At 36.7% G+C, this 23,632-nt stretch overlaps 2 protein-coding genes across 3 annotated transcripts; both read right to left on the bottom strand.

Annotated features, from left to right (window-relative positions):
- Positions 1-13,285: 13,285 nt before the first annotated feature.
- Positions 13,286-14,265, bottom strand: LOC108256692 (free fatty acid receptor 3-like). The gene has a single exon (XM_017453825.3). It carries the CDS (start codon positions 14,263-14,265, stop codon positions 13,300-13,302), a length of 966 nt encoding a protein of 321 aa, XP_017309314.2. The 3' UTR covers positions 13,286-13,299.
- Positions 14,266-19,338: 5,073 nt separating this feature from the next.
- Positions 19,339-23,412, bottom strand: LOC108256690 (free fatty acid receptor 3). 2 transcript variants are annotated; one of them, XM_017453823.3, is made up of 2 exons: positions 23,347-23,412; positions 19,339-21,713 (listed from the first exon to the last, which is right to left on the bottom strand). In XM_017453823.3, exon 2 carries the CDS (start codon positions 21,686-21,688, stop codon positions 20,711-20,713), a length of 978 nt encoding a protein of 325 aa, XP_017309312.1. In that variant the 5' UTR covers positions 21,689-21,713; positions 23,347-23,412; the 3' UTR covers positions 19,339-20,710. The 2 variants fall into 2 exon arrangements, with proteins under 2 accessions (XP_017309312.1, XP_017309313.1); XM_017453824.3 differs by having other exon boundaries at positions 23,332-23,393.
- Positions 23,413-23,632: the final 220 nt, after the last annotated feature.

The raw sequence follows: 23,632 nt of genomic DNA, 5'->3' as shown, positions 1-23,632 counted from the left end.
TCCCAGACATTCTCTCAAATTTAGAAATCCCGACAGGACTCTTTTTATGGTCCAAAAAAAGAGCACATGTCCGGGAAAAAGAGGGCATATGGTCACCCTAAATAAAGCCCACCATTTAGAACACATTCTAAGGCATGAAGCAGATGATGAAGATTAAAGGGATGATGAGGGCGAGGCCTAGTAGACAATACAGATGGTCTATTAAACATCCTTGTTGGACAAATCAGGGAGAGTGTTGTTGTTGTTGTTGTTGTTGTTTATGGCACTTCACAATGTAGACAATACTGGATCATGGAAACCAGCCAAAATAAAACACTGATAATCACGGCATATTGGAGATCATTACGAGGAAGGTGCTGTTGTTGTTGCTGAAGAAAATAAATCTGAAAATGGCTCATGGTCCATTTATGTAGTGATGTTATGCTGGGTCCACATTTTGTACTCACAGTGCTGACAGTGTTAACACTTTTACATGGTTCACAGGGCTATGTTTTATGACCTACAGAGGCCTCTACTGGTCAGTTGAAGCCTTGAGAAATAAACCCCTTTTTTCAACACAGATGACTGGAAAAGTTCATGAAGCTTCAACTCACCATTCCTACTCTTAAAGTAGTCTCAGTTCATCAGATTCAATAACTACATCAACATATTTCTTGAAAATTGTAATGTATTAAGTGTATTGTATTAGCTCTATCAAAACCAGTGCAAGACAATCAAACGATCTAGACAATACTTAGAGAGGGAGGTAAAATGTTCAAGTGATCAGCAAACAAACATAAACTAGACAAGATTACATCAGTTAACATGAAGCCGGTTAGAGTCAAAACAGGTGGGTTATAAAGGCTTGAAATCATCCCAGATGATGGTGCAAGGCTTCACAAAGTAACACTGAGAGTCTGGGTTATTTAAAGTTAGTAGTGTGATTGCAAACAGATGAGTGACATTAATAATCAGGTGTTTGGCTGGAGGTCATGTGAGGTAATTGTGAGTTGAGGAACATGGTAGTTATAGTCTGCAACTTCAAGAACTGACAAATGTATAGAATGTAGGGATTATAATAAAAGACTATGTCTTATACATTAAATTTAAGCTATAAATGCACACATAAACTGAACTATGAGAATTTTGGATGTATTAAAGTTTGAAATTCATTCTAAATATTGCACATTTTACTTCATCCTGCCAGTCTTCAGGCAAAGTCTGATTATAAACTGTAGAGAATATTGTGACTGAAAATTCCAGGAGATCAGCAGTTTTTAAAATACTCATTTTAAGTATACAGATTTTCCCTGTGAAAGCTCTGAGAAAGACTTTATCTACGTTTTTAGACAACACACATTACGTAAAAAATCTGTTTGAATTATTATTAATAGTTATTCACATTCATTTGAGGAATTCAGGACATTTCCCCTCCAAGGGAAATGCCGACTTGCTGGAAAAGCGAGAGACTTCGTATCTCATCTTGTATCCACAGTTTGGACAAGAATTCAAATTCAGAGATGACTTTAATCATCCTGTTTCTGTCTGAGATGCAGGAGACCAACGACTGTTGATAAAGCAATGGAAACAATCAGCAGCTGATTATGAACTGAATTTTGGCATTCTAGCAGTGGAAAGTGGCTGGAATGAAATGGCTCTGAAATATCTTTTCTGTGACTCTCTTATGAAGATCCATCTGAATAGATAATTGCATTCATGCAAGACACCCCAGAGTAAGCACTCCCATGTTAGCCATTTCTTTGCATTACAAGTCTGAAAAAGAAAGCATGAAAATGAGATTTGCAAAATTATCTGATGAGGAAAAAGTTCACCAGAGGAGAGAGGGCTGATGTTTCTACTGCAGTGAAAGGACATTTTGATCCTGCACATTTCACACTAGCACCCTCCCTTAATCCATTACTGCAGACATGCAAATGCTTGATACCAGCATCTTTTCAGCCCTTGGTGAATCCGAAGTAGCAAGAACCTTTTATATTGAAGAAAGTAGCAAGGCACTTAGAAGTTCCTCTAAAGATCCACTTCCAGCTCTCACATTGGTGCTGGGTATTTTTGCATAGAAAAAAAGAGGACAGAACCAGACCTACCCTGATTATTGAGGCCTCAACTCTGTCATGGTGAAGTACTTCCACTGATGCCATCATCCCTGGAACAGGTATATGATATAAGAGGTGCTTATAACTTTATAAGAATTTAACAGGGGGATGAGTAGAAGACAGCCTTCATCACCACCTGTGGTCACATTGAATAGCTGGTGATGCTACATGGTTTGGCTTATGCTCCCCTCTCTTCCAAGCCATTGTAAATGAGGCAGTGTCACGGTGCAGGCTGTAATGGAGTTGAGGACGGATGCATGTGAACTGTAAGACGTTTATTAAAGAGAGAGGCAGGCAGACAAATCTAAACAGTAATCAAAGCGTGGTCTAATAACATTCAAAAGGTCATGCGATTGGCAAACAGACATAAACTGGGCAAGGCTGTAATCAAAACGAGAAAACAAGAAACAAGGTCAAAAACATGAAACAAAAAACAAGAACCGGGAAACGAGAAACAACCACTTGGTAATGAGGTAAACTCAATACTGTGTAAAGTACACAGAGACACGAGAGGTTTAAATGACCAACGTAATCATGGCTAAACACGGACAGCTGAAAACAATATTGACACACCTTCGGGAAACAACCAATGACTAAACAGGGGTGGAGAAAGAACATAATCATAACCAAGCGCTCACACACTTGGCTCATGCGTTTCGGTTTTCCAAGCTCACTGCAATCCTGCACCGCTGACCCAAGGGGAAATCGTAACAAGCACGCAGTGAGATGCTAAATTTGTCATTGTGTACAGCGACAAAATTCTTATTCACTGTGGATCATGTTCACCAAGTCCTCAAAAAACTCATAGGCAATCATTTCTAAAATTGAAAAGTGGGAATTCCATCAGCCCTCTTATCATTCTTGTTCCTGGGATACATCAGAGATGCCCAAGGAGTTAAGCTGGATGAGTTTTCATCAGCCTGGTGATTGCAATATGTTTTAATACAGATAATTTAGGTTGTTTTAGATTTGACTCCTGGCTGATTCACCAAATATATGTATTTTTGTGTATAAACCATATCCTAACATTATACAGTTATGCACATTGCTCTGTCTGGGTCTGCTGTCCCATAGTGAGACTTTTCTTCTGTTGTGCTGTCTTTTAGTTCATTTTCATTTAAATGGCCACTCCTGGCTGGCTCGCCCAGAATATATAAGGATTCTTGGACTACAGACTGTATGCTAATATCATGATTATGGAAATAATACAGATTTTGGATGATGTCCTGTCTGGTGATGCTGGCTGTCACAACAAAGTGTGAATAATAGAATATGAAGTGAAAAACCAGAAACAATTCTCTGCTATTTAGCAACATACTTTGTGGTGACGGGCCATGTATCTTTCTTTCTCTTCACCTTCCTGTGGTTCCAAAAGTTAGCAAAACATCAGTATATTATCAGTATAAACCATAGTAAATAATTGGATAGAACAGCTTTATAACAGCTTTTGTAGAAGCAAAACTTCAAAAAGCTAAATACTTCTGCATTACTGCTCAAGTAATACTGAAAGGAGAACACTGTTCTGAGCATGTTAATAGAGTGTGCCGAAAAGGGTACACTGTCTCAGTGGTGTAGCCAGGAAGTCTAGTAAGTATTGGAAACTGTCATATAATCTTTCTGGAGGTTTAAAACTTGAAATCGCCCCATAGATACATCACTGTGCTGCGTAATCATGGTTAAATTATACTGGTCATCAACAACTGATCCACCAAATCTACAGGATTTCTCTATGACATGGCTTTACAGTGTGAGCACTAATGAAATATGTGCCTATCTGCAATACTAGACTCTAGCGAGAAGTATCATTGGAACTCTGTGTTCTCTCCTCATAAGCAGCAGTGCCACTTAACAGCAGACTTTCTGCAGAATTTCTGACCAAGGGAACGGTGTAGCCAATTGAGAAATCATCACTTTATGTGGTTGACAGTCTCACAAACTGCTGATGAAGAGAAATAATAGACAAAGGGTTCCAAGCAGGCATTTAAGGTGCTGGGTAATACTGTGTAGACTCTCCAAGGTGGACTGTACTATCCAACAAAACCCACCACATAGGACACATTTGGTATAAAGTATTTTATAAAGCAGATGATGAAAACCAGGAGTTCAAGCCCAATGGCTCTGGAGCGTTTCATCATTAAAAATATTAAAAATGAAAACATTCAGAGTTAGTGGCCATAACTATTCACATATATACCAGCTGTTCACATACAGTACGTTGTACTTTATATTTGAGAATATTTCATTTCCCTACACATATCAACCTTTGAAAAATACAACATATAAACATTATTCTTTTTTTAAATAAAAAAATCTAAATATCCTATTTAGTTACATTATTTAAAAATCAATTTAGAGTCAACAGCAAATTGTTCAGAAAATATGAAGAACAAAATCCATACCTTCAGCTGAGTTTAAAGTTCCAGAGTCTGATGTGGCCACACCCCTCAAGCACTTTATATCTCTTTCCTGATGATGCAATGCCACGTGCAAACCAACAGGGTTACTACAGTATAGTCTTAACTACTGAGAGGCCATGATGAATCGCCGAAGAGTAGACAGATAAAGAAAGTAAAATTGGAACGGAAAGTATGATCTTGTCTGGCAGGAAATTGTTGGTCTAGTAATGTGTGGTGTTAGCGAGGAAGCCTAAATATAAATCTATTTATTCACCATGGTTCTACCATTCTATCTTTATCTCATCAGACATCACACATCTTGTCACATTGTTTAGCGCAGACATGTAGAAAAAAAAACAGAGCTCATTTTCACAGCAGGGAGAACTTACCAGAACTGTTGCCCAGAACTTACCAGATATTCCTGCAGCTCCTTTAATGTTACTATATGTCTCACCTGTACATTTCACCTCCAAAATCTGGTCAATTTTTATGGACAGGACATCCTGTTCTTGGTGATGTCATTATATCTCCCTATTTTCTCCACTTGTTAATGATGGCCTTCATGGTGTTCCAGGGTACAGCTAATGTTTTGGAAATATGTTTGTATTTTTCAGATCGATACCTTTCGACAGAAAGATCTTGAACATGCTATGCCTGCTCTTTTCAGACCATGGCATTAGTAATATTATGAAACCCAGAATATGTCAAGATTATCCTACAGAAACAGCGGGTCTTTATTTGGGGTTAATCAGAGTCACTGCATTGATGACAGCTGTCTTCATTGTGCTCTTGGTGTTATTTTGACTAGGCGCCCACATCTTGGTAGAATAGCAACAGTCCCAAAGTGTCTCCATTTGTAAAATGTTTGCCTAAATGTTTCTAAAGTCTTCGAAATCACTTTGTAACCCTTGCCAGCTTAATGTAAATCAACAATTCTTGATCGTAGATCTTCTGAAAGCTCTTTTCGGTGAGGCATGGCTCACATAAGCATGTGCTTCTTGTGCAGAGCAAACTTTGAAAAGTTTGAGGGGTTTTTATCAGTCAAAGTAGCTGTAGTCCACACCTCCAAACTCATTCTCTTAACGAGACTCCAGGTTTGCTAAAACCTGACTCCAATTAGAATTTTTTGAGGTCATTAACTCAAGGGTTCACATACTTTTTCCACAAGCACTATGAGTTTTTTTTGGTTGTTCTCAATAAAGACATGAAAGATCAGAATTTTTTTGTGTTATTATTTTAGACATTATATTTGTCAATACCCCTGACTTAGATGAAGATCAGATCACATTTTATGACAAATTTATGCAGAAAACCATGCAATTCCAAAAGGTTCACATACTTTTTCTTGCCACTGTAGCTGTCACAATCTCGCCGGCAGATGGCGCTGCGGTGGCGACGTGCACGGAGAGCCGGAGAGCACATCCGTGCACGAAACAGAGCGAACCCATGCTCGCGCGTTACATAGAGACTTTGTTTACAAAGGACACGTGCATTTGGTTTCCACCTTGTTTTGTCTTTGGTTGATTTTTGAGGGAGTGTAATGACTGTTAATATATTATAATATATATTATAATAATTATAATATATACATATACAATGTATGACGATAATTATAGTCTTAAATTATGTAAACACATCACTTACAGATGGCTAGAAGTAATTCCGACACACACACATTAGTTGAAGGTGAAGGGAAATTCCATATTACAGCTTTGCATGCAGTAATCAAATCCAGGGCAAATTGCGACTCCTCCCCTGACATTTCGCCTGATACACTCACTGGTCTTGCTCTGACAGATGATTTCATGTGATAATCACACCGTCCTGCTTTTTAACTAGTAATTATTCTGAAGTCCAGCGTGTCCATGGGGAGTTTGACCAATCAAAGAGCTGCTTATCAGTGCAGATCCCGAGGCAAATTGTGATGACATTCCTTTACATAATGGCTTGATGTTTTGTCTTATTTACTTAAATATATATAAGCCTGAAAGCTCTCAAACCACAAATCACCATGAGGAATAAGTGGCAAAATAGCAGAATATTAAGGAGATTACCAAAGCCACGTATAAGCAGTCGTTTAGGGCCTCTGAGCCACCAGGGGGTCCCGTAAAATTGCAGGGTTTTTTTCTGAATATTTATTTATTCCTTCATGGTAATAAGTAAGGATTAAAATATGACATGGTGTGCTGTTATAAGAAAATAATCATCAGTCTTTATTGATCATATATACAGAGTGAAATTCTTTTCTTCATATACCCCAGCATGTTAGAAAGTTGGGGTCAGAGCGCAGGGTCTGCCCCTGGAGCAGAGAGGGTTAAGGGTCTTGTTCAAGGGCCCAACATTGGTAGCTTTGCAGTGCTGGGGCTTGAACCCCCAACCTTCCGATCAATAATCCAGACTCTTAACCGCCAAGCCACAAGTGTTTTTTTTTGTTGTTGTTTTTTTTTTGGAAAATTTTATTTGTAAAAATCCTATTTAGTTACATTATTTAAAATTCAATTAAGAGTCAACAACAAATTGTGCAGCAAATATGAAGAACAAAATCCGCACCTTCAGCTGAGCTGTGAAGTTCCAGACTCTGATTTGGCCACAACCCTTAAGATACTACACTACAGTCTTAAATGATAAGAGGCCATGATGAATCATCAACAAATAGACAGATAAAATTTTTAAATGATCACCTTGTGTAGCAGGAAACTGGTGTGGTGTTTGCGATAGCAAAACAGTCAGCAGTGTGGTGATAGACTTTCTGTTTGCAAATGCACAAACTGATGACTCATTGCACATAGATTACCTCAGTGATATTTAGTTACCTACAATCTGTGTGGATAGATCGTTTCATTTTGATCTTCATGGTCAGCTTCAATATAAAACAGAAACATTTGTTTGAGAACATATTAATAACGTAGTAAAGTATATTCCATATATAATTCATGGCCACCACACTGAAGTTATTATACTGTGCCACTGAAGTAATTTTACTGTGTGGTTTATTGTGGTTTCTCTGTGGTTTCCTCACCAGCCTCTTTTTTCTTCCTCTTTGTTGTCATCTTGCAGCTAAGAAACCCTGAGAAAATTCTCTTGTCTCACATCAGAAAACTTAGTTACAGCTATTTTACTATTACAAAGTCCTGATGCTTCTACCAAAAATGCAAAAAAAAAAAAAAAAAAAAAGCTTCACCATGGAAATGAACACATTTACTATAGAAACGATATTATATTAGAACAAGTTAACAGGTCTGTTCCCCACGTTCTTGGCAGCCATGAAAAAAGTAGAGCTTCCCCATGTCCGAAATATTATTTTTAGCCCTGAGACTTACAGACGTAGATTAAAATAAATAAATAAATAAATAAATAAAAACATACTCGATTTTATGAGTATATTTATTTTGCAAACTTATTTTTAAGTATGTATATTTAAATTTTGGCATGCATACTTATTTTTTAAGTATGCATACATTTAAGTATGCATATTTAAAATACTAGTATGCATGCTTATTTTTTAAGTATGCATATGAACTTTGTGTCCATACTTAATTTATGTACCATTTGAAATAAATAAATAATTTTAAAAAACATACTTATTTTTCATACTTATTGTTTAGTATTTGTACATATTTTTACTGATTTTTACTTTCATATTTCTTTGCTTAAAGACTTCTATATCAGTAAATTGGGTAAACGTTGCTTAGTTAACTAATCCATATGATAAGCTAGTTAACTTTTAGCGTCTGATGCTCAAACTGACATATAAGCAATAGTAAACACCTAACCAATAACTAGTTTTGGATGAAACCCTTGGAACAGAAGCATGTGCAATGAAATAGTTTTTAATCACATTTCCATGATATCAGTGTGAAGAAATGCATTTATTAAAACATGCAGTTAACAGTTCTGTTCCCTATACTTTAAAAAATAAGTATGCATACTAGAATTTTAAGTATGCATACTTATTTTTTAAATATGCATACTTAAAATTCGAGTTTGCATACTTTTTTTTAAGTGTGCATATAAACTTTTACATTTACTTTCAACCACTACATCTTTATCCCCACTGAACAGTTGCTCTATGAGTGTTCACCTCTACCTGACCAGCCGACCTACATGTTGGAGGCCAAAACAATAGCAGGAATGAACCACAACCAACCCCAAGTACAGTTACAAATGGCCCATAACCCTAGCCCCACACAAACCCAAAGTGTGGAGGCCACTCCACTGAACAACCCAATATTTATTTCAAATGAAACTGCATGGAAAGTTTAAAAAAACAAGAGACTGACAGAAAATCCAGAGACTCTATTTGCAGACCTCCATAATTATGCCAGCACCAGCAACCTGATTATTATTATTTTATTTTTTTTACATGAATAAACCCCATGCATGGCACAGGGCCATAATTTCAAACACTCCCTCTGCTAAAAGAAAAGGCACCTGTTGGGGTTTCCAGCTAAACAAAAAAAAAAAAATGAGGAAGACACAACAACTGTCAGCATCAACATATAAAAGATATACAAAATGTAAATAAAAACAGAATGCAATGATTTGTAAATCTCATAAACCCATATTTTATTCACAATAGAACGTAGAAAACATATCACATGTTTGAACATAGGAAACGTACAATTTTAAGGGAAAAATTAAGTAAATTTCAATTTGATGGCAGTAACATGTCTCAAAAAAGATTAGTGAACCTCTGCCCATTGTTACTTCTGAGAGACTCTGCCTCTCTAAGATACTCTTTTCATACCTAAAAATTATACAATGCATAGAAGTTGTGGGACACACTGAGGGAAGGATGAATTCCAATTAAACCAACGCCAATCTTTTTCTTTAAAAAGGTTTTAAAAAGTTAGTGGTACTTTCACTAACTTAAAAAAATTCTTGGTCAGAATTGTAACTGGTGGAACAGTGAAATAGGGCAGTAAGAAATAATCAGTTGCTCAATAGGACTCATTATAAAATTGAAAAAAAATATATAAAAAATTTTCCCCCTAGCATGAATAATATTCGTTCAGTGTTCTGAAGATGGAAAAAGTCAAACTACAAGTTTTCACTTATTTTTTGATCTACAGTTAAATAAAAGTTAAACTGGAAAATTAAATGGTAGGCTATAAAAATGCACCTGTTTTCTGGACATTGCTTGATCTAAATGTTCTAAATCTAAATTGCTTGAACATGACACTGGTGAATAAAACTATTTAATACATTAAATTTAAAAAATATATAATATGATTGTCTTGAATATATCTGTAGCTCATCAAAAATATAAATGGGGCGTCCATTTGTATTTAGTTACGTCTGTTTTGATTGGATGGTCAGAAGCTGTACTAAATGACAACAACCTTTAAAATCACAAACATGACACATGTAAATAAAATCATTTTATATATGCCATTTATTAGATCCTTAAAATAGAAAGACAGATAAATAGTGAGAAAAAAATAATTGTTGGAATTATACGAATGAATGACAATAACGTGCTAATAGTTCATGGCCTGAATATTTCTAATTGGCGTGGACCTCCAGTCAGTGTTGTTCATGCAGAATTCATTCAATGTTACTTCGATGAACTTTCTAAAGTGGAAAAATTCCCCGTTCATTTAAAAAAAAAAAAAAAAAAAAAAACAGTTAGTCGAGCTGAGACTCGAACCCCATTCGCTGGTATAGTAAACCTGTACCAGGACTGCGAGACTCAATCGCGCTCACTTTCTACTTTACATAATCCTGTCATAAGAAACATGTTTAAATTAGGTTTATCATAAGTTTTGATGAGAAACGTAATATTTTTATGTGAACCATTTGACCATACATTCCATTTTTATTGTACTGTGTTCAGCCACGGGTGAAACCTTCTCCCCAATTACCGTCAGCAAAATACTCAATGCTATCGAGACACAAAGCAAGGATTTTAAGCGGCTGATACAGGAAACTAAGCCATCTATCAATACTCGCCTCGATGCACTCGACACCGTGCTGGTGAATGCACAACCCAAACAATTGGGTGTTAAGAAAAAGGTTGAGAAGTTAGAACTAGCCATGTCCGGTTGTGATTCATGCCTGGTAGAAGTGGAGAAAACGTGTGAAGAACTGCGCTTTGCCAATAACTTTCTCTGTGATAAGCTAAATGACATCTTTGCTTTTTGTAAATGACCTGGAGGACCGTTCTCACAGATTAAATCTAAATGTTAATATGCAAAAAGTAAACTTTTTGCATATTAATATTGTAGGATCGTATGCTTTAAGTTGACATTTTATAAGTTGCCGGATTGGTTTAATTTATAAACTAACAACTCTGTGTATACATGAACCATCATTATTTTTGATTAATAGCAGGTAGGAGTATTTGTAATTAATAACAGAAGTAGTACTGACAGGACATAATTTAATACACTTGAATAAGCGTAATAAAATCTAAAACTAGGAGAATACATTTCTGCACGGAATCATCTACAATTTGAGTAGAAGACTTTATTACCATGATATTAAAACAATCATTCAAGAGCAAATATATGTCCGATTCTTGCAGCTGAGCTGTGATAGTCAAGTCTCTGATGTGGTCACAGCACTCAAATGCTCTTCAGTAACACTACAGTCTCATCTTATTATATTATTACGTTATTATAGTAACCTTAAACTTTTTTTTGTTTGTTTTTTTTAAAGACAATTTCCATGTGGGAAGCAGTGTTAGAGATGAGAAATGCACTGCATTAATGGAATACATTTTTTTAAATGCATGTTAATAAATTTATCATAGCAGGGTGTTTTGGATTTTGTGGAAACAGGTGCAACAGCACCACAAATGATTGTGAGAAAACTGTACAGAAACGTCCCCTAGATTTGATCTCCATTTGGGCTGATATTTTTCAGACCAATCCAGTGACTGAGAAACGTGAAATACAGGTGCGGATTTAATGAACGTGAACGGGGTGGATTATTTACTCTGTCATCCTCTTTTTCCTTAAAATGGCTTTGAGAAACTAAACTAAGACAGATGAGACACACATTGCACAATCAAATTAGAAATAACACAAAACAGGAGACAGAACTGTTTAGTGTTTTGTTTTTTTTTATTTTGTTTGTTTGTTTGAAAGGGTTGTACTTTTCTTTTTGGGATGTTTGGTATTCAAAGCACACCATAAACCCCTTATGAAATTGTTTATTTATGGTTTTTATTTTAGTCGTGTCTCCACTCAAGTCCTGTGATTGGTTGCTGCTCAAGTGTGTTCACCTGTACTGAGTTATTTTATAAATTATTTGCCATTTTAGATCCTTTCTTCATCATTATTTGTCATAAAGTATTACCATGCATTTCTGTCATTAAGACCAAGTCTTGGTGTCCATGCATCAACATTTTCCAGTTCTGTAATTTCTAAGTTTTGACTCTTGTTTGTTTTACTTGTTTCTGGTTATCCTAATTAAACTTTGCCTGTCTGCTTTTAACCCCCATTAAAAAAAAAAAAAAAAAATTGGATTTTCCCAAATAAAGCACATCAAGTTCTCTAACAGCATGTTACAACTGTTATATAAATAAAACAGATTTGACATTATCAGATTTTTTAATCTAAGCAGTAGACATTTTATGTTAGCTAGCTTGCTAGGGCTTGGGATGAATCCAAACATCTGGAGCCATATTTGTAGGCCATGGTGTGTTCTGGGAGATGGATTTCGATACCGATTACCGATATACGTATGTGCAGTGAGAGTATCAGTCTTGCTTAAAAGCTAGCATGAATTTAAATGAATCGAACTACCCCAACTAACTTAAACAGATTTTAGCTAGCTAATGCAGGTGTCTGGCTTAAAAATCAAAAGGAATGTCAAACTGGAACTTGGTTATTAGTAATCACATCTCCACTTGCATCGCTAGTTGTTGTTACAGTAGCACAGATGATGAAGAACTTTTGTCCAAAGTGTCCTGCCTTTCTTGATGCTGTGTGTGCTTCATTTGACTTTTACTACAGCTACAATAATTATTTAAGTAAACTGCAGTCACTCCCTGAATTCCTCTTGGTTATTAATTAGTTAGCTATTAAGTTAGGCTACTAGTTTAGCTCTACATTTTTGAATAATATTATTTACTGGCAGTGTTTTTCTAAAGCAATAATCAGATATTTGCACTATTTTTGGATAACAGCACATTTAAGAGCTTGTTTAATAATAAGAATGAGACACATTTATTCTTCTGCTTATTATTATTATTATTATTAGTAGTAGTAGTAGTAGTAGTAGTATTTCTTCATATTGCCCTCACACAGCGCTATAATCAATTTTGCTTTTTCCACATTTTCATGAGCCATTATTAACAAGCTCCAGCTTCATAAATAGATCAGCTTTATAATTTACAGCCGTATTTTCAATCAGAATACATTTTAAAATATGTTCCTTATTTACACTGGTACAAATCCATACTTATGCACACTCGCTTTGAAGGTTCTTACTGGGATTTGAACTCCAAACTTTCTAGTCATTGACTTTGCCACAATGATATAATTGCCAAAATTAATCCAAAATGAATTATGAATTCATCCTAAACCAAGAAAAAGCTTACCAATAAATATTGTCATAATTTTGTAAAAAAAATAATAATAATAATAATAAAATAAAAAATAGGTAAGTTTAAACTGAATGGATCAAAAAGCAGTTGATTCATTGATTTCAGTTAACTTTGATGGTTGAGTATAAGAGCTAAACTAATGGTCCACTAACATCTGTAAGACTTCTCTATAACAGTCTGGCAAATACATTCACAGTGACAATCTAACAACCAACAATCCTTACTTATACGCAATGCTAGAATCCAAAATGCCATTCTAGTGAGACTTGCCATTGGAATGCTGTGTGCAGTTTAATTGAGTACAGCTGTGCCATCTCCAGCGGCAGCAGGAACGGTGTATCCAATTGATGAGTCCCGTTTTCAAGGTATTGCAAGTCCCCTGGAGAGTTGGAGAAGAGAAATAATAAATGAGAGGGTCCAAACAGGCATTAAAGGTGCAGGGGAGCAGTGCGTAAGATCTCCACTCAGGACTGTACCATCCAATAAAACCTACTACACGGGACACATTGTAAGGCAGGAAGCAGATGATGAAAACCAGGAGGGTGACTAGGGCAAGCCCATTTGCCCTGAAACGCTTCTGAGGGTTGATGTTAGGTAGCCGGGAGAGGGTGAGGATGAATTTGATGTAGCAGAAGCTGCAAATGATAAAAGGGACGAAGAAAAGCACAAAGAACACTTCCAAACGGCTAGGCAAAAGAATTTCCAACTGTTCGTTATTGAATTTGTAATAGCAGGCCTCAGTGTTGGATGTATTAGAGTGGGTCTCATTGCCTTTATAGTACTGAATAATATAGACCATACTGCAATGGGCCATGGAAACCACCCAGAATATGACACAGGCGATCACAGCATATAGAGGACGTCGCTTGAGTTTGTACTTGATTGGAAAGGCCACTCCCAGATAACGCTCCACACTGATAGCGGTCAAAAGCAATGTGCTGTTGTAAATGGTTGTGTAGAAGATTAATCCTGAAAGTGGACAGAGGAAGGAGCTCAGGGTCCATTTCCTGTCGACCGTCTCTTTCATGCGGATTGGAAGGAACAAGAGGAAGATCAGGTCTGAGATGGTGAGGCTGAGCAAGAACACATCGATGGACGTACATCGCTGCTTCACCTTTTGAATGAAGGTGTAGAGAGCCAGCAGATTAGCAGGAAGACCTGCGATCAGGGTGATGGCATCCACCGCTAGGACCAATTTGCTAAGAGTCTCTGACCACTGCATGGTAATCTATGGAAAGTAGAAATAATGTTAGAAATTTTTACAGAAATATCAATCGTTTCAGTTCACCACTTCAGTTTACAAAACATAGGTTATGTCTTCGGTAACTGAGGCAAAACATTTTGCCTGATGGTGATTCGGCTCTTGTGTGAAGTCATTTCCATAGTTACTACCTCAGTGAACTGGACACCCGTTACTTCCAAAACTGTTAAATGAGTCTGGTTGACAGCCAATTAGAGATGGCATCTGAGCTAAAGACATGTGAAGAGATTAATAAATTAAAAATAAATAAATAAATAAAATCTGAAATAATCTGTGTGTCCTGTGATGGATTGGCACCCTGTCCAGGGTGTACCCCGCCTTGTGCCCGATGCTCCCTGGGATAGGCTCCAGGTTTCCCCGTGACCCTGAAAAGGATTAAGCGGTATAGAAGATGGATGGATGGATGGAAGAAATAATCCGGGGGAGTTTTAATGATAGAGGGCTTTGTGGTTTCTCTGTAATATGAGAAGATGCGTTTTTTTCTTATTAACTTCGAGATAAAAACAACTATGAGTGAGGCAAGGGGCTAACTGTTTTTAGCTTCTATATTGTGATAAGTGATAACAATAACTAACTTGTTAAGTATAAACCAATAAAAAATAGTTAAAAGTACAAATTAATACCGTAAATGTTAGCGTTGGTACATTTCTGTGGTGTAAGAGGAAGAAAACACTTTGAGACTTCTTGTATAGGAAAATAATTGGGGTGGTTTGGATTGATTCACATTCCACCACTTTGTACTTGATTATTTTCCGATAAGAGCACACAAGTTAATTACCATCCACCTAGAGAATTGCTTCCACATTTCATGTCATATTTCTCAAAACTAATTTCTACTGCTCATAACCAGGTGAGCAAAGCTGGCCTGTCACCACAACTGGTATAGGGAGGACCAGCATACCTCTTTATCCAACTGATGGGCCAAATAAATCTCTCATAATCTGGGAGGGATGTGGTCCAGAGGAGAGATTGTAGGTTGCAGCAAAAGACATTCTGGATAATTCTCTCATAACAGACTTTCATAGAGATCACCCAGATCAGCCTGCCGCCAGACCCAGGGACAGGCCCTGTTGCACAGCTGGTTAGGCTTCAAGAGCTGCATAACTGATGGGTTCTATCACATCCACATCTGCAGAGGGCCCTCACAGGACACTTCTTCTGCACAACACTTCTGTGCAAACATTAAGATAATGCGAAGTCTTAATGATATATTTTGGTTAGGTAAGACCTTTATGTTAGGTAAGGCTTTTGTTTATGACTTACAGTTATGCACAGACAGATATATATATATATATATATATATATATATATATATATATATATATATATATATATATATATATATATATATATATATATAATACTAGCAGGTTTTAGTATGAAATGCAAAGAAATTATAGCAAATGATATCAGAAATGCACCGATAGTTTAATGTAGACCAATTAGACACCAGTCCTCCTCATTGTCATTAAAATTCCATTCATTTCACTTCAACCTGTTTGAGAAAATTCAGGTTATAAGTGAACAGTTCTTAACAGGCTGATCACACAATAAAGGTAAGACACAGAGGTTTATTTCCAGAATTTTTTCCAGAATCATATTTATTAAGCAGTTAACTCTATATAGAATTGTGATTTCATGAATAATGAAATAATATGGAATTTAAGACGGATGTACAAACCCAGAGTCTTCTTACCATTGTTAATCAATGTGGTATTCCTGGCTCTGATGTCTCAACATGTTCAGTAGTGCTCTATATAATGATTTGACTCTGTGATCTATAATGAAAACAGGAAACACTTACAGCCTCTTTCATGTACCAGATAACATTATCTGAATGTTGTAAGTCATGCATGTAACCAATTCCACAGAATAGACTTACTCCATAACATTACAGGAACGGAACACATAGGCCCAACCCCTTAAGAAAAAAGTAGCAAATCCAGTCTCTGCAGCAAACTATATATTACAACGACATTTCAAAAATACACAGTTACTTTATATTCGACCTGAAAATGAATCTGCTTGATTAGGGAAAGTGTATAAAAATGATATACGTTCGCCTCACACCTCCAGGGTCGGGGGTTCGATTCCCACCGTGGCCCTGTGTGTGCGGAGTTTGCATGTTCTCCCCGTGCTGCGGGGGTTTCCTCCGGGTACTCCGGTTTCCTCTCCCAGTCCAAAGACATGCATGGTAGGCTGATTGGCGTGTCCAAAGTGTCCGTAGTGTATGAATGGGTGTGTGAGTGTGTATGTGATTGTGCCCTGCGATGGATTGGCACCGTATCCAGGGTGTACCCCGCCTCGTGCCCGATGCTCCCTGAGATAGGCTCCAGGTTTCCCCGTGACCCTGAAAAGGATGAGCGGTGTAGAAGATGGATGGATGGATGAAATGTCAGTAAAAACTGACAGTTAAGGAGAAACGTGGTTGTCCAAGCAAGATCTGAAAATCAAGAGAACTGATACTGTAGAATTACCATTACGCCTTGTAGAAATGCAAGCAAAATCTATGACATGATATGACAGCAAGGAACCCGCAGGACGGTTTAACTGATACAGAAGAGGTCGTGTACCGTTTTACTGTGCAGAGTTGAATGGGAAAATAAATATCCAAAGGGACAAGTGATGTTCAGACAAAAACTAAATATCAAGTAAATGATTGAATAGATTAAAAAGCAAGCTACTGTACAACAATACTGATGCTCAGTACAAACAGTTGTGTAGTATTTCTGTCAAATAATGTTGCAACGATACACAAGAAAGCAGAAACACTTACTTCTTCTTTACCTACAAGAATACGCAATTTTCAACTTTAATTAAAATGTGTACTATAAGTGACATTTGTTTCCACTTCATGTGACTTCATTACATCCTGAATACGAATCTGTGTTCTAAAGAAAAACCTGCTGACGTGTTTGGGTTTTTTTTTTTTTTTCTATTTACCTGAGAAAACAGACATGAGGAGCTGTTATATGATAAAGAAAGTACATAATATTTAGCCAGCCGTTAAGAAAATTATGTTTTATTTCTAATATGTATTATTTTACACATATTGTATTTTGTGTGCTTGATATTCTCACTGAAGTACCGTCCCTAGATTATAAGAATGATTTCATGTCTAATAAAGTATTTTATTTGTGGATGAAAAAATGTAGTTCACCATCAAAGGCTTTTGGTTTTTGATACTACGCTCTCAAGAAAGTTAATGGGTACTTTGGCCGCCTCCCTGTGGGAACCCTACAGCAATGTGTTTTGCCATCAGGAAGGGTTCCAAATAGAACCCAATTTAGAACCTTTCATTTTCTAAAGAACCACTGATGAACGTTTTTTTCAAGAGTGCATATATTAACTCGGTAGGTTTGTAGTACAAACTCTAAATTATTGGTCTTTTTCTCTATTTAATACCTACTTTTCAATGGTTGAAGGGTTGGGTGGTGGGGGGGGGGGTATTTATTTATTTAATTAGTTAGTGATTTAGTTAGTTATTTTGGTCTAGGAACTACACTACATTCCAGACTAAATGTCCAATACCAACAGACTTTACCTACCAGCCTTGCTTTTGACTAAATTGCCCCTAGGGTTACTACACTCTTAGAAAAAAAGGATCCTTTAAGGGATCCTTGGATAATTAAGAGTTCTTAGCAACCAAAAATGGGCTCTGCGAGGAAACCTTTCTGAAAGGGTTCTCCCAAAGGGATCCTTAAGAGGTCTAAGGGCATACTCACACTAGACCTGGTTTATGGGGTTAGAATTGTTTCATATTTCCAAAAAAATACCGTCTACGCGAGCCAATCGGATGACGGCCACATTGCACTGACCAATCGTAGCACGTTCTCGCGCCAATTAATCATGTTTTGTTTTGCAATCAGGACAGGAAAAGAGTCATATATTTGTGGACCGTAATCTATTTATTTGGAAATATGAAACACTTCTAACCCCATACTGGTTGCCTACTCCTTTCCAAAGCACGATTGTCTCCCCTCCTCACTCCCCCTACTGGCCTGCACTCACATTGCACTTAACGTTCTGCAAAATAAATAAATAATAATAATTACCGTTGTTATGTATGCTTATTTTTTATGATTTGTATCGATACATAATTGTCTTTTTTATGCAATACACCTTAAGAAGCTACATTTAAATAGGTTATGTTAAATAAAGTTCATTATTACTGTGGCTTATTTGGAGTCATTTGTGGCACAGTGACACACAGACCTCTCACATGCCTAATAGATTGCCTATTAGATTTATCAGTTATACAACACTGTGATTTTCACTAACCATGCTGCATGTGTCAGAAGATTGTTTTGGAGGCAGCTGACAGTCGCATCACGTTTCGAGTTTCTTTATTATAAATTCTTTATTCTATTATTTTGAGAGCCGTAATCATCAAGATTAAAACAAAAACAAAAAAAAGGGCTTGAAATATTTCACTTTATGTATAATAAATCTAGAATATATGAAAGTTCTACTTTTTGAATTAAATTACAGGAAAAAATGAACTTTTCCACAATATTCACATTTTTTTTTAGACGCACCTGTAGATCTCAAGTCTTATGGCACATTCACATCATGAGACATTTCACCTCAATGCCTGCAGAGGGCCCCCTCCCCTGAATACTAACAACACTTCTTTCACACCACATCACTTCCTGTTCTCAGAATATAAAGCACATGTAAACATTGCAAAGCCCTGGTTTGTAACACCTCTTTGGATATGCCCTATTGTCTGGATCTCCTGCACATGTATTCTGAAACATCTCCAGGGTCCTGTTCATTACATATTAACTCATTTGGATATGGATTTAATAATGTCATGGATGTGTGTCTTAAGTTTCTCAGGGCACATAGCACACTCACACACCCATTCACAAACTATGGACAATTTGCAAATGCCAATCAGCCTACAATGCATGTCTTTGAACTGAAGGAGGAAACCAGAGTTCCCAGACGACACCCCAAAGCACGAGGAAAGAACATGCACACAGGACAGAGGCGGGAATCAATCCCCGGAGGTGTGAGGCAAACAATATATAATACATCGTTTCATTTTATTTCTAATATGTCATATTTTACATTTGTATTGCATTTTGTTTGCTTAAATTCTCTTACCATTCCTTTTACCATCATCTATTTGTATGTAATATTTTGTATATATCTAATCAGACCAATTCAAACCACATACCAAAGAAACATGAAATATAGCATTTATAATAACTGTTTAGTTTCCCTTGATTTTCTAAACATGTTACATTTATTTAGTTATTTTTATTTACCGTCATGTGGGGCAGAATTATACGCCCGTAAGACTTATGTCATATATAAGAAAACATTTCATTTATGTGCTTCACCTCACTTTCCACTCCTGATATCAATGTTAATTTATAGATATAGACATAATTTTTGTGCCAGACAAATCTGTTATTCAAATTGGGCAAGCAACGGCTAAACAAGTTAAACAATCATTTTTATATAACAAATGAAAATAATTGTTATATAAATAAAAGTGTTTGTTAATGTTTAATTACATAGACATAATTACATTTAGACAAATAGAGAAGGAATGCAAAGTGAAAAAAAAAAAAACAGGGAAATATACATAATGCATTCTGCCATCATTAGTTTGAGATTGAAATGATTTGTTGTTGTTGTTTCGTTAACAGTTTTACTTAGGGTAAAAGAAAGCTACTTTTATTCTATTAAACACATCAGTTTGCATGTACCTCATCTCCAGTGATAAACTTAGGTACAGAAATGACTGTAATACAGTAAGTACATCCAATATAAGCTGTAGCAGTGGTAAAGCCCTCTATTTTTGTGATATCAGCATTTTAATACTGAAGAATCATAATATGTTTTGTACAATGAACAACTTAAATTTAAGCATGTATACGGCTACAAGCATGCAAAATACAAAAGCGGTAAAGGGTATTATACCAAGTCAAAATTGTAAAGTCTTCTACAGTATTGCACAGCAAAATCTCATATTATTCTTCATGCACTGGCTTTTCATGGCATTCTGTGAATTTCCATTGTGTTTCCATCTTGAACCAAAGAGAAGCGCTACCCAAGCTCATTTAAAAGGGAAAGGCTTAGAAACCCAGCCAGTGATTGTGCACAGCCATGCACACAAATGTCACGGTCCATATTATACCATATTTGCCTTGATATCCATCTTTGAACATTGCTTGAACATGGGGAAAGTTGGAAGTTTAAACTCTAATAGTCCTTTTAAAGAAAGTTTGCATTGATCTCAGTGAACACTCAAGGTAAAGGGGTCCAAACACACACCGCAGGCTCAGAATTTCTGCTCTCCAGGCAGGACATCTACAGATGTGAGGTTTCTCGTAAGCATGCTGATGAATAGAGTCACATCATCGATCCTGTCTACAACCTGTCTGCAATTCTAGACTGTGAAATGCTGAGAATTCTGTAATCTCTCCTTAACTGTAGAGCTTTTGAACAATCTCCAGAAGCAGAACACTTCAAGCCTCTTGATGAGTCCAGCTACGAACTTGGCAAATGTCTGTCGGAGCATGGAAGAGGAGAAATAAAAGATTAGTGGATCCACACAGGCGTTGAAGGTGATGGGAAGCAAAGTGTACACGCTCCAACTCGGACTGTGCCATCCAATAAAACCCACCAGATGGGACACATTGAAAGGCATGAAGCAAATTGTGAAGAGCAGGAAGGTGACTAGAGCAAGCCCAATGGCCCTGCGGCGCCTCTTATAGTTGATGTTATGTAAGCGGGAAAGGATGAGAATTAACTTGATGTAGCAAAAGCTGCAGATGATAAAAGGGATGCAGAAGAGAACGATGAACAGCTCTAGCCGGAAAGGCAAAATGATCTCCAACTGCTTATCATTAAACATCATGTAGCAAGAGTCCCTAGTCACTGGCACTTGGTGCGTGCCATTAGATACGCATTCCGATTCGTACTGCTTCACAATGTAGACAAAGCTGCAATGGGCCATGGTAACCACCCAGAATAAGACGACAGCAATCACGGCATTGCGGGAATTATGATATTGTTTGTATTTAATGGGAAAGGCCACTCCCAGATAGCGCTCCACACTGATAGCTGTTAAAAGCAAGGTGCTGTTATAGATGGTGGTGTATATGACATATTCCATCAGAGGGCACAGGAAGTAGCTCACGGTCCATTTCATGTCAGCCGCCTCTTTCATGCGGAGTGGGAGGAAGATGTGAACGAGCAAGTCCGAGATGTTGAGGTTGAGCAAGAGTATGTCAAGGGGCTTAGCTTGCTGTTTTATCTTCTGAATGAAGGTGTAGAGAGCCAGCAGGTTGGCAGGGAGACCAATGATCTGAGTAATGCTGTCCACAGTCAGGACCAAATTGCTGAGTGTTTTTGTCCAGTACATATTGTAGTTGATTTTTTTTTCCTCACTAGAAACATAAACAATGTAAGAAATGTTGACAGAATGAGTTTCAGAACATGCACAACAGATGGACATTCATTTATTCTTCACGCTAGTGCAATCCTTGTGGATACTTATTTTGTAACGCACTACTATTGACAAATAATGACAAGAAATATTATTCAAGCCTAATCTGTGCGCCGTCAAAAGTGCTAACGATCTGCAGAGTTGCCACCATTGCTAAGAAAAGATCCTAGCAGGCAGAGAGAAAAGAACTAAATTGTACCAGAAAAACCTTGTGCATGGAACAGCAGTTTTTTATTATTATTTTATTATTATTATTATTATTATTATTATTATTATTATTATTATTATTTTCTAGATGTGCACCAACAGTAAGAAAACAGCGACGCAAACATCTGTTAAGTACTGTTAACAGTAATCAGCAGTTCTTCCTTATTTATTTATTTATTTATTTCAAACAGACCACAGTCCTGCTTTCTTGTTTTCCACTGACTCACAAGATCAAAGCTGAATTTACAGGACAATTTCACCCAGATAAAGTCACCACAAAGTGAAGCCAAGCACTACCAAAAGCAAATGAGGCTTTCATTTGCTTTTTTACGTCCTTTCCCCTTCGGTGCTGCTATAGCTGAAAAAAGCCAAAAGCTGTAGTTTTCAGGTGTCTCCCATGTCGCCGTAGCAAGGAGTTATAAACTGTCAACGTTACGGCTAAACCATAGACGTTGGCAAATGTTTGGAAAGCTCTGAGCACTTTCAGGACAGTAGGAGGATCTTCACTCTCCATATCAACAAGGTGTGATATGTAAAAGCACGCATTTTAACGTTGTGCATTTAGAGTTGTCCATTTTTCCTGTGACCTCAATTGAGGAAGTAAATCTAGAAATCACATGGTGTAATGGGAAACATTTATTTAAAAGCATTTTCTAAATAAATGCTTGAAATCACATATTACAGGGTTGTTGTTTTTTTATTTAAAGAAAAACAGTGATCAGTAGACTGTCGAGGCTTTTGAATTTAACTCAGAGCTCATTTAAAGCGGATTAAACTTGGATTACTTATCCGACTCGAATATGAGCCTGGGATTTACTGACAAATTCATTGCATCTCGATTTAAACGGTGATCATGCCATGCAAACAAACAAAAGGCATGTGTCCTTATACAATATTGGATCGGTAAGTAGAAAGGAAATGTACGCTATGAGATTATTAATATTCTTTCCTCATAACAGCTGGAGTCTTCTTTAGCCAATCTATCTATAGGTATTTATGAATTTATGCAAAGCATTTATCCTTTTATTGCAACTATTGTTTTTATTTATAGACCTACAGTCTACTGTTGCTTGTGTTTTACCTTTTTTTTTTTTACCAAATTATTGCTGTCACAATTACTTCCATATTATTTAGCTACAACGAATACAGTTATTACTATAGGAATCCATAACCAGGACAGTGCTACATTTTCAGAAACCTTTTCATGACATTCCTAGAGAAAAACTAAATAAGATGTTAATTAGGTGCGGAAGTCCTTGGAAGGATGTTGCAACTGATATTATTTCATTTTCACTCAATTTTTCAAACCCAAGATGATAATTCATAGTATATAAAAAAAAATAACTACATACCATAATAACTCTTACCTTTGTTTGTCTCCGTGGTGAGATTTTTATCTAGCCACGGAACAGGCTGAGATTTTGTCATGCTGCATGCACTTTATGTAGTGATGTTGCAATAGAAAGAACAACACACACAGGAAAGAAGAAATGCTTGCTTCACCTTTTACCTAACTGCTTGCGTTCATTTACAAAATACGTTGTGTTAATCCATTTTTCCTCAGCATTTTCCACATACATATATGGTTTCGTACAGAATAGACGATAACTCAGATGTAGCAGATTAGCAACAGAGCAGGTATGGCGCTATTAC

The sequence above is a fragment of the Ictalurus punctatus genome, chromosome 23 (assembly GCF_001660625.3).
Source record: "Ictalurus punctatus breed USDA103 chromosome 23, Coco_2.0, whole genome shotgun sequence".
Classification (NCBI taxonomy): domain Eukaryota; kingdom Metazoa; phylum Chordata; class Actinopteri; order Siluriformes; family Ictaluridae; genus Ictalurus; species Ictalurus punctatus.
This window is presented reverse-complemented; position numbering and strand designations above follow the sequence as displayed.

Bases quoted from the DNA above. Each gene is read 5' to 3' on its own strand.
- LOC108256690 (XM_017453823.3), bottom strand. From the start codon at position 21,688: ATGTACTGGACAAAAACACTCAGCAATTTGGTCCTGACTGTGGACAGC.
- LOC108256692 (XM_017453825.3), bottom strand. From the start codon at position 14,265: ATGCAGTGGTCAGAGACTCTTAGCAAATTGGTCCTAGCGGTGGATGCC.